Source organism: Nematostella vectensis, chromosome 2 (genome assembly GCF_932526225.1).
Source record: "Nematostella vectensis chromosome 2, jaNemVect1.1, whole genome shotgun sequence".
Taxonomy (NCBI): domain Eukaryota; kingdom Metazoa; phylum Cnidaria; class Anthozoa; order Actiniaria; family Edwardsiidae; genus Nematostella; species Nematostella vectensis.
In genome coordinates this window covers 13,468,226-13,480,097 of record NC_064035.1, presented here as the reverse complement: position 1 = coordinate 13,480,097, position 11,872 = coordinate 13,468,226, and the positions used below count along the sequence as shown (strand labels likewise).

Sequence of the window (11,872 nt, the reverse complement as noted above, 5' to 3'; positions counted from 1 at the left end):
CTAAGAGTTGGGATTTTTCCTTGCGCGATCAGTAAAAACGCGTCATCTCTACGCCCCTCTGTTGTGAAAACGAGATCGGTACCCCCATTTCTTTATTACATTTTTTGAAAGCCCTTCAATATTGTTTATGCCAAGTTTAAAAAAATTCTGGGTTGTAGAACTATTTCAAGGGAATTACCTTAATAGCGAAGCTGTTGGAAATAATAGTTAGGAGTCAAAAGAATAAGTAGAATTTTCACACCCTAGCCCTAGACCCTAGTTCTTTTGGGGTCTCTTTCGATAATTCGGGTTACCTGTGGTCTACTGAAACTCACATCACGACCAGCCACAGGAATGCCAGACAGAACGGCAAGGACAAGAGGTATGGATTTCCCATCAGCCTTGCTCTGGAACAATTGCAAAATCTAGTCTTACCAAGGGGTTTGTACGTCATGTAAGACCGCATAAACAGGTACTCCCCTCACGTACTTACCATGGGGTCTTACATGACGTACTCCCAAGTTCCCTCTGGTTGCAGACGGTTTGCCTCGAATTGAGATCAGCGTTTTAAGCTTGGGACTGTACTCCAAGGATCGTATATAGCACAACGGTGTCTGGAACCATTAATATATACCCTATCAATCATTATTCTATTCGTGCCGAAAGACAAGGGCTTTTGTCTTGCCCACTTAAGGAATAAACCATTCATTTTAAGCACATTTGCACAAGAGATAAAAGTAATAGTCAGATAAAAGTTATTTATTTGTTTCGTTAACATGTTTTTGTTTTAATGCTGTTATTATTGGTAGTTTATCAACGTGGGTAAAAAATAAAACTCAATGACTGCATAATATGCACTGCTCAAAAACCACACTATCTAATCTCAGGCGGTACCTATTTTGAAACGGAATACCTATGTCGTACCAAGGATATACGCATAGCATGCAACAGGAATTTCTGGCATGGGTTCCGATGGTTTGGCAATATACGATTAGCTATCTTCTCGGGTAGCGAGATCCATCGAGTGTTTATGGATTTGACCGGAATTCGATATTATTCCTCAGCGGCGTAGCCAGGATTTTTAACAGAAGGGGGCCCAAAAGGCCCTTTCAAGGCATTTTCTCCTGTATTTTAGATAATGTCTCATACATTTACTGTATTTTTGGCTCGCTAGAAGGGGGTGCCCTGGGCCCACCCCTGGCTACGCCGCTGTTCCTTCCCACCAATTTTCGTGCTTTTAAGCCATTAAATATCTGTTCTGGGTTTGATTTGCATCCATAAGCCTATTTGACTAAACTACAGTTTAGTTTTAAATTTTTTTTTTATGTAAATCGATTTCTTTAGGTGACCAAAGAGGAACATATCAGTTGACTCTTTACAAGATAAGTACAATTCAATCGAATATAAACCTCCTAAAATTTCAGACTCTCAATTGCTATTTTGAACTCTCAGGCTGTCAGTTCTTCCAGTTATGTTTCTAACGACGACAACGTGGACGAAGATCGCAGTAAGCAATGGAATTTGATTCAGAATTTAATGGCAGCTCGTGAAAATGAGTTCTTCGTGCGTTCATAAATTTAACCAAACCACTGAGTGAAAACTTCAATTTTCACGGTCAATTGAGGACACGGACGTTTGCTACTGTTAACTACATTAGCTTCTCTGTAAAAATAATGTCCTTAGTTTATTTCTTTCTGTCTTTGACTATAATTTTTATTCGATCTTCTTGACCCAGACCTCGTCGTCGTCCATGCTTAAGCCGGGTTTCCATATACAGTCAATTGACAAAAGGTTGTCGTGTAGTCGCAAAGCCGGTTTGACGACAACCTTCAATTGACTGTAGTCGTAACAGTCTAGTCTCGTCCTCTGGCTTCTATTGCCTTCGAGGCTTGTCGGTTAATGACGACACTTTGAATTTGGCAAATCGACGTGTCTATGGGCTGGTATGGAGCTGGGTTGAGATGTCTATGGCTTATAAGGGAAACTGTCATCCAAACGTTTCAGCATGAAATCAGTCTAGTACAGAACGAATTTTCACATCTCAATGCTACTAAAATTATTTACTTCACCGTGCCTGGTTTTGGTAGATTCTCAAAGCGCAAGAGTAAATTTAACACGATATTTTCCGAGGGTCCAGGACACACACAAAGTGTATCCGTGAATATTTGTTGACAACTACTTGTTTACTGCATATCTTGTATAACAAGCGATCTGGTAACATATAACCCTCCCCCCCTAAGGTGACCACACGACTCACGAAGCCCCACTCGGAAACCCATGGCGTCTAGATCACAGGCGCGAGAACGAGGAGGATCAAGGCAGACATAGTAGAGTAGACATAAGAGCGAGAAGACGTCTTCTCCTTCCTTTTCACAGCTATGTTACTCAAACCAAACCCTTTTAAGACAAGAATCGATGTATTCGCAAATACAATTTATTTCACTATAAATTTTACAATATAATAATCTCTAATATATGATTAGATATCTGTGTTGCGGACTTTCAAGCTGAAAAAAAAATTGAAATTGTCAGAAGGCTGCTGTCTAGGTAAAAAATACAAATATTTATTTGCATGCTTTATGAGCATCGTCCGTTTAAGGTGTAAAAAACCTTCTCAATATTTCTGATATTTCTTATCTTTCGGTGAGGCTTGGCACCACGTGACTCGAGACAAATCAATACATACCCATCACAATAGCTGATACGAATACCGAATCGTAGCCATTGGGTGTGTGTAATTCCTTGATGCAGACACGAAACTTGGAAATTGTGATGTACTGAGAAAAAAAAAGGAAACATGTTGCGAACTATCTTTATGGAGCATTCTTGGAGAAAAATAAATTGTGGAAGCAGAGTACACCGAGTGAGCAGGGTCCTTCTCTCCAATGTAGATTTTAGGAGAAATAGTCTTAAACATTATACCTCCACACGTTTTATAAAAATGTCACCGAATCCTCAATCCCCCCCCTTCCAGACACACACCTTCGGTTCAGTGCTCCCCCCTGGATTATCACACAATGACACATACCTCCACCCATACTGAAATGCTGTTGTATTCCGGAAGGGTCGATCCAAACGACTGCTTATGGACGGCCGAAACGATGACATTGGGGACACTGGTGTAGTTTGACAGCGCGACATCCTACAAGAAAATATGCGCAGATTTGGAGATTCAAGATTCAAGAGAGATAATCGTTAGGCGACCTTACCTGGCAGTACGCAAAGTTATCGGCTGGTAAGGGAAGGTTCGTATTCGGGAAAAACAGCGTTTTCAGCTCGCTATTCATCTCTGCGGGTAGTGAAGATGCAGCTATCCAGTTCTTGACAAAAAGAAAGAAACCAGTTAGTAAAGACGTTCCGATGGGGTAAAAGTGTTGAAATGGTGTGGTCAGACCAGTCAATAGGATTTCCCGTGGGGAAGGAAAATTGTACCAGGGAGGTCAGGCGAATTTGAGGAAGGTATAGAGGGACAGACGCATTTTTCTTCGTTCATGATCTTTTCTCTTCGAAAATTATTCGTGTCGACTGTTTCTTTCTATAAACCAGTGGGAAAAAAAAGAGTCGAAGCAAGCACAAAAGGGGCAAAGACATTTTTTAAAGACATTTTGCGTCGAAGTAAAAACGGTTCTTCGTACGACGTTGATGTCTTTGTGAAGTCCATCGAAGTTTTGCATTTCTCGGAGGCAGACTGTAATGGATGTATTGGACGGGTTCTCCACCCAGATGGTGGCAGCGTCATGCTTCTGGCCGACTACCATGTGCTCTGACGTCACAAGCACAGTAGGGGTTGTTGAGAACTTGTCCTGCAATAGAAGAACTATCATTAACCTACGTGTTGTTTTGTTGACAATATACAGTATGGAGGCGTAGAAGTTGCTTTGATGGTAAGGATATAAGTAAAGGATAGTATCCAACAGAGTAGCTTACGCTTGGTAGAGGAACGTCTTGACACTTGGTCTCTTGCCACCATTCAGCCAAAGTAATTTCTCCCACCACAGCACCCACAGGGGTCCCCTGGTAAGCAATGTAATCCACGTATGTCGCGCCGTTGTCCGGGGTCGCGCGGTCATTGCGGCCGGCCTTTAGACCGCACAAGGTGAAATTGTAAATGTTTATGTTCTCTGCCCAGGTTACGGCGGCGTCGTGGACGAAAGTCTGGTCTGGGGTGTTGTAGTAATTGATAGAAGCTTGCACGTACACTAATCGGTCTTTCGCAAAGTTCTGCGGGGAGAAAGTGACAAGCCCGCATTTGACGTCTGAAGTGCTGAGATCCAGGGTGACTCGGCCACGGTGCAGGATGAAGTCTGGGGACGAAATAGGTACTTGAGACATCAAGAGGGTGGGGGTGGGAATATTATTATTGTTAGAAGAGACAGAGGGTTTTGTTAGGTTCTGAATAGTATCTATTTATCCAGGAGGATTAGATTCCATTTCTATATGTGAAAGACGTGGAGAAGTTTAGAACAAGATTTCTTGAAGGTTTCATCCAGACTTTAGAATTGGTAATATGAATGAATTAAAGCGTTGGCTCCTACTTGTCTAAAATATAGACGTACAATTACTAAGTCAGTTGGATACTCACGTTGACAAGCCCCAAGGTGCACAATAGTCACATTCAAACGAGTCTCGCAAATGTACTTTTTGTACAAGCAATCGTTTTTGTAAGTGACGCCATCGCTACCGCACCGCTCATCGTCGTAGGTAGGACAGGATTCAGCGCATTCACAGCGCGCGTCCTTTGGTCCATAAGCCTTACACGTGGCGTAGTGGGTGCATTGCATGTTTTCACAAGGATTCAGGTCTGAAAATGAGTATCCGTCAGCGAACTAAAGTCTTTAATAACAATGTTATTAGTAGACCAATAGAACCTCCCTGCCCGACGTAAAGCTAGTATCCAAAAGAGTCGTCCCATTTCCTACGTGCTTATAATAATAATATTGTCGGATATGCTCGATAATCCATCATTCCAAAAGAAAGTTGATAATAAAGAAAGGAAATTAAGTGTGATACAAATGTGACCAAAAGATTTTCCACGTCGGTTTAAGGTTTACGAATACTCGGGAGCGCTTTGGAATATATACTCACAGCCTACAGCTAGATAGCTGATCGAGACGGGGTCGTGGTGGCCTCCATATGGCTGAATATCTTTCATGCAGACCTTGAAGTTGTTTACGGTAATGTCCTTATGGAACGTTAATGAATAACGGGATAAATATTACGTAAAGAAGATTGCAATATTGTTATTTGTAATAAATGGCTCCTTTTTAAATCTTACTGTGGGAAACTCAAAACATTGGGTCCGAAATTAGTGTCCGTCGAGATCGATAGATATTTCTTTATAATATACGTATAAAAGCTATTGCATCTTTCTCAAACAAACTAACTTAGAAGAAAATCTATATGTACACTTGAATGAGTGTCCTACCTCGACCCATTCTGTGATGGCGTTATTTTTCGGGTTGATGGCTTTCGGATCAGAGGGGTCACTGTAATGCTTTGAAGTTGTGATCATCACGGGTTTCTGATAGAACGGCTTGGCAAAGCTCACCGTCTGTAAATCGAGACACGATAGCATTTTTTAAATTTAGATGCTCTTAGCGTTTTCCAAGAAACTTAGCTTGAAAATTTGCGGAACAAAGTTAAATGTCCTCTTATTAATTACTGTTGAAGACACCGCAAAATAGAAAGAAAAAAATATCTCATGGGTTTCGCTGTCGTAGTTTTGTTCTTACTTGGCAGTAACTGTAGTGCTCAGTAGATTTTGGTGGACTCAGGTTTGGTAGAGTGACTACGCTCTCGTACGGGATGTCCCATCCGGTGGGGACTTCCTCTAGGGCAAGCCACGCCTTAACAGAAACATACCAATATGACAATTCGATAAAAAAAGCGAGATTGCTAATTCATTCTGCTAACTTGGACCTACTCTCCCCTATCAATCACCTCTTAACAAAAAGAGACAGGTATCACAACGTACATTCGCTCAACCTATAGCGCGTTATTTGGCCACCATCTGAATACAAAGATCCTTACGGGATTGTTTGGTTTCTTACTCAGATTCTCCATTGAACTTACTGCTTTCACAAATTCATGTACTCCGTCGTAGTTTTTCAACTCACGAAGACAAATTTGGAAGCCGAATGAAGTGACATCCTCGGCCCAGACAATGGCGCTATCGTGTTTCTTTTGCTGGGAGTCGTGAACAGCAGTGACGAAAACATACGGTGCGGACGGGAAGGACTGCAAGATAAGAGGATTATAAATATAGGTAACGTTTAAGTAACTTTTCGTTTCCCTACGAGCATTTCTTTTTAAAAGCGGAAAGAAAATAGGACATATTAAAAATTCTGCTCATTTGAAGGTGAAAAAGGTGGAAGGGCTGGTTAATTCAATGCGCACTCTCCTACTCGAATAATTTCAGTTATCATACCTTACTCATAGCTACAAAGTCAACAGCTGTGCATTTGGTGCCAGCAGTCCATCTATCGATGGACACAGTCGAATGCAGTCCTTTATTGTCCGGGATACTCGTATATGCAAGCCACTGGACCGTGACTGTCCGGTTGCCAGAAATCGGACCGGATGCGGACACGCAAGTGGTGAATCCCTCTCGGCAGACTTGCTCTACCCAGTTAACCGCTGCTTCGTAAGTTGGTCCCGATTGTTCGTCCATGTGAAGAGTGATTTGCACGTGCACGCTATCCGTCGCAAATGGAGTCGAGAACGGAATGGTTTTACACAGGAAGTCACTGGGCGAGCTGACGAGGAACGTGCCCCTCCCAAACAACATTCCTTGACCTGGGAGAGAACACACACCATGATTAGCGCTTATTTGGGTAAAAACATTGCTGCTCTGGAACGATTGCCAATCTGAATAATTGAATACTCAGAATCGGATAGGTTTGTGCCTTTGTCCTTGCTTGAAATTTTATTGTTCTACCTTAGTATTGTTGGTTTTTTTATGATTGCACACGTACCGAGGGAGGCCAAGCTTGCGCCAAGCAACAAGGTGAGAAAAACCTTCATCTTGGAAGAAACCTGCGGAATTAGAAAGCAAGTATACAATGATCACTCGATAGCTCAAACCACTAGAAAGCAATATACGACGATCAATCGATAGCTGGAAACCACTAGAAAGCAATTATACGACGATCATTCAATAGCTCTAAGCCACCGCATTTTATAGTTGATGATTTCTTACCTGAATCAACGGTGAGTGCTCGCCGGAAAAGGTAACATTTGCTGTCTCATGTGCCTTTTTATACTCTTTGGTCACAGCGATCTTTACACTTGCGAAATCCCGTGGCTCCCCGGATAACATTATTACTCGCTATTGACATGGTGAATAGACATCATTGTACCAATAGCATTGCAATCACCATCTGTGAACAGACCTGTCAATCAATGACACATCGCAATGAATTGGCAACTGTAACTCATTTACTAAACGATAGTTGTAATTTTGTCTAAAATATCAGCGGGTAATGATGACTAAAGCTTTATAGCGGAGCTCCATAGGTATAGAAATATGGTATAACTATGAGACTTGGTTTTGTGGTCATTGCGCGGGTACCCTTTGGTCTCACTCGCCAGTCATGTTAGCCGAGCAACTCCCAGGCCCCACTCGGCCCCGTAATGGCGGCTAAATACAAGCACGGAGCAAGGGAAAAAGTTCTTGCCATTATTTCTTTTTGCCTCAAATTTTGTGACTTAAAAATAAAGTCAACTAGAGGAGATCTACTAACATTCATTCACGCCAAGATTTATGTAAGGATATGTCTGGTTTTAGCTAGTAAATTTAAAAGCGGACACAACCACAAGAAAGCGACAAAAATAATGCAAGGTGAGTTTCGGACGACGCTTTGTATTGTCTTAAGGATATGACAGTTATTGGGCTTTTTGTTGTCCTTTTTGTTAGCTTTGAGAATGCGAGTACTTAACTTAGTAATCAAATTGTTTGAGTATAACTCCTTTTGTTTTGACATTCTTTGTTCTATCTTTGTTCTTGATTGTTTTGAAATATTTCATAAAGGCTAACCAATATCGTGTTGCATTTGTCATATACTGCTAAAGAAAACCCTTATTTGTATTTATATCCTGTGCTCTTAGCCCTAAGAAGATACATATCCTTAGAAGATACAGCAACTTTAAAACTTACAAGAGAAATTTTCCTTACCAAGTATAAAAAAAATCAACCCCTATTGCCAATATGTATTGTTGTTATTGTATGCATCTTGCATCTCATGTGTTTATTTTTCTCATGCGTTTATATTTTTCAAATAGTTGTGGAAATTAGTCAGATTATAGATGTCTTGATGAAAATATTGTTTTGAAAGAAATGGCACTCTTTTATGAACCATTGACTACCTGAGGGCCAAGATGAATGCTAAAGACTGGAAGACATTAGAATTGAAAACCATGTCTTGAAAGATAACAGTAGGGAGTTCTTATTCACTAGTCATTTGATACCCCCACACACATGGTCCCAGGAAAGGGTGGGGGATTAGACGTTAATAGAAGCCTGTTTCCAAGTTAAGAGTAAAAAACTGCCAATACCACAACCCCTCTTGATATATTCTGGTTAAAAAGTAATATAAAATCCCACATTACCCCTGACTTCCCCAGGACCATAAGGGAGGGGGCTCAAATGACTAGGGCATTACTATGTGATTCAGCAGTACAAACTCAATAGGTTTTTTATAGAACAAGATACTTATAGTAAACTAAAAACAAACTTTTGCTTTTTAAATAATAAATCTGTAAAGAAAACACTTTTCTATCAACCTAAAGATAATGGGAAAGGGGATATTTTAGGAAAGTACTGAATATAATTATCACATTATTGATATTTTATTTTATTTTCAAACATTTAAAAAAGAGTCATATTTCTTCCTTTTCCCTGTTGACTATTTTTATGCAATTGGTGCTCTTTTCTTTTTCCCCTCTACACCAAAAATGGATTAATAAACCAATTTGATTTTTAAATTAGAAATTTCCATTTAGTACTTTCACTTATATCTTCTTTTTAGGATTTCCTTTCCAAGTCTCTTTCCCATTACATTTATTTTAGAGGTTTAGATTTATTTCATTGGAATGGTTGGATCCAGGGTTTCTAAAAACACCAAAATATAATGCGTTACTGGATGTATATTTGTAGATATTAATTTCCATGGGGATGGGAAATCACCATTAAAAATGGTACATTAAAACTTCAGTATTGCATCTTATCTAAAATTGTGTCTATATTCTATCTTTGAAATCTTGTTCTTTGCAAAGACAAAGCTTGTCAGAATGTAGGTTTACAAATGTTTATTTATGGAACTTTTATTAAGGGGAAGGGTTTTTGGGGGCAAGATACTTAAACTTTATAACAATATCAACAACCTTGTTCTTTTTCAATAATTGAATTCTGTTCACATAGCTTGGATAGCATAGACATGGCCTCTTTAGAGGCCTGTGGTGATGATAGGGTTAAGATAATGGGAAAGGGGAAATGTCAAGAAATGCTCAATCAAATTATTTTCATTACTGTTATATTTGTTTCAACAAACCTTTCAAGTTGAGTCAATTCCCTTTATATCTCCTCCCCCGTCGACTATTTTTTAGTCAATTGGTATTCTTTGCTTCCTCTCTACCCCAAACATAGATCAATGAAAGGGTTTGGTTTGAAATTAGAAGTTAGCATTTTAGCACTGTCAGTGATGCCTTAGATGTTTTTTAGGATTTGCTTCCAAAATCAATCTGTTTTTTCTTCATTGCATTCATTTTGGAGTAGGCCACCAACAACAAGGCCACTATATGGTAAATGGTGGGTGCACCAATATGTAATGCATGAAAGGAGATTTATTTTTGGATTTTAATTTACAGACATTTTTCTGAATATTTGGTCCAATGAAGAAGAGAATCGCCACTAAATCAATTCATAAAAATTAGAGTATGGCATCTAAACAGTCTAAATATATCATTTCGAATCTGGAATGCTGTTACATCCATGACATATTCTGAACAAGGGCAAAGCTTGTCGGAGTATTGTTTTGATTAAAAAAAATATTCATAATGAAACTTCTATGATGGGACATAAGAATTTACCATTAGACTCTTGACAGCCATATTCACATCAAGAATTGTGTTTGTTAAATTTGATGTACTGCATAATTTAAATTATTGAATAAGGCCTGGATCCATCTGGTTCGTACAATAAATAAATCTCAGGAGAGAGCAGGATCCTAGATCCCCAAAAAATACCTCGATCAGTCAACACAAAAGGCTCCGCTTGTAGGCAGTGCCTAAATATATATATATTATATCATGGAAGAAATTGTATCGATGTTTAGTTGCCAAATAATACTTTACTAGTTTGAGAGGCAGCGGAGGGAGGAGTGGGCGGGAGAGAAGTAAAAGACCTTGTTCCGCCTCGTTCTCGCGCCTATGACCTCGACGCCCTTTACACATAATCTTTAATTATGATCTGTGAAAGCAAGTTTATCCGCAAATCTCGGTCATGAAAGCGGCTTTACGTGCTCGAATAACGACTCTTCCTGGAATTATATAGTCGATTAAGAAGATGGATTACCTAGGGTTATCCTCCAAAGTTTAACAAGGTAACCTAGTCAAGAAACTTTCGCGAAAAGGCTCTCGGTGAAGAAGCCGATGATGATACCGTAAAACTTCAGCCTCCTTTGCTTCTATGCTCACTCTCTGGGCCTTCACGCTTGCTAAAAGCCTTAACACTTTTTTTATAAGAACATTCTTTATAAGAATGTCCAGGCTGAGATTTTACTAGATTTTAAGAACATGCAAATAACATGTCGAGGCTCAGATAGCAGCAACATGTTGTTTTTTTAGTCTTATGTGTTCTAAAATGTAGTGTTAAATTAAATATTTTATTGCTATTGATCATTTGTGTTATTCTCCTGTTCATAATTCATTTGGTACTACATTATATCAGCACTAGAATTTAAGAACATCGTTAAGAACATTTTCAGCCTTTAAATGCTCCAAGAATAAGAACGCCTTAACTGAAAGGAGACGTTCTTATAACAAAAGAGTGTATACTCTCTTCATTGGATTGGAATTTTGGATTTTACGTAGCGCTTGCTCTTTGCATTTGATTCTCCAGACGCCATCTTTTCAATAATATACCCTTGGGGTATATTCCCCAATAATATATAGATCTAGGCATTGCCTAATAGCGGAGCTAAAAACGACCAAATATTTGCTTTTTTTCGCTAATTAAAAAAAATATTAAATATTGTTATTATTTCTGTTTTTGACGACTTCAACGATTTCACAGATCACACGACCAAATTGTTATACCCCCTTCCCCCCACATCTACATAACTCATAACAAGTTTAGTTGTCATACGATGTTTCGGCGTCAGGGTAGTTTTAATTTATTGACGCCAACGATGACGTCACATTGCACCCCACTTGTACATACATCACATCTACCGAGTTTTGTTGACACGCGATGTTTTTTTAATGAAATATAAATATTTTTTATTTGATGACGTCAGTTTCTTTTTTCTAGTGACGTCATTGATGACGTCACAATCACGTGACTACATTGGTGCACCCTCCTTGACACAAACATGACACCTGCCAAGTTTGGTTGTGAAACAATGTTTCTTTCAAGAAATATAAACGATTTTGCTTTTAATCACGTTTTTTCTTCAAGTGAGGTCATCGATGACGTCACACAACACGTGACCTTATTGTTGCACCCCCCTTGACACCTACATGACACCTACCAAGTTTGGTTGCCATATGATGTTCCGTTTAGAAGATATGAATATAAATATGACATTGGGATAGTTTTTCCTAAAGTGACGTTATCGGTGACGTCACGCACCACGTGACCATATCTTGGCACTGCCCTTGACACGTACATGACACC

General features: G+C 39.4%; 1 protein-coding gene across 1 annotated transcript; it reads right to left on the bottom strand.

Annotated features, from left to right (window-relative positions):
- Window positions 1-2,397: 2,397 nt before the first annotated feature.
- Window positions 2,398-7,297, bottom strand: LOC5521670. The gene is made up of 14 exons (XM_048721288.1): window positions 7,178-7,297; window positions 6,954-7,014; window positions 6,407-6,774; window positions 6,052-6,216; window positions 5,712-5,825; window positions 5,405-5,530; window positions 5,065-5,161; window positions 4,562-4,780; window positions 3,907-4,283; window positions 3,615-3,782; window positions 3,189-3,299; window positions 3,008-3,121; window positions 2,666-2,756; window positions 2,398-2,486 (listed from the first exon to the last, which is right to left on the bottom strand). Exons 1-14 carry the CDS (start codon window positions 7,295-7,297, stop codon window positions 2,482-2,484), a joined length of 2,136 nt encoding a protein of 711 aa, XP_048577245.1. The 3' UTR covers window positions 2,398-2,481.
- Between the last annotated feature and the right edge of the window lie 4,575 nt (window positions 7,298-11,872).

Coding starts and splice junctions, on each gene's coding strand:
- LOC5521670 (XM_048721288.1), bottom strand. CDS start 7,297: ATGTTATCCGGGGAGCCACGGGATTTCGCAAGTGTAAAGATCGCTGTG. Junction 7,015..7,177: donor AGCACTCACCGTTGATTCAG/GTAAGAAATCAT, acceptor CTAATTCCGCAG/GTTTCTTCCAAGATGAAGGT. Junction 5,531..5,711: donor AGCACTACAGTTACTGCCAA/GTAAGAACAAAA, acceptor CTCGATTTACAG/ACGGTGAGCTTTGCCAAGCC.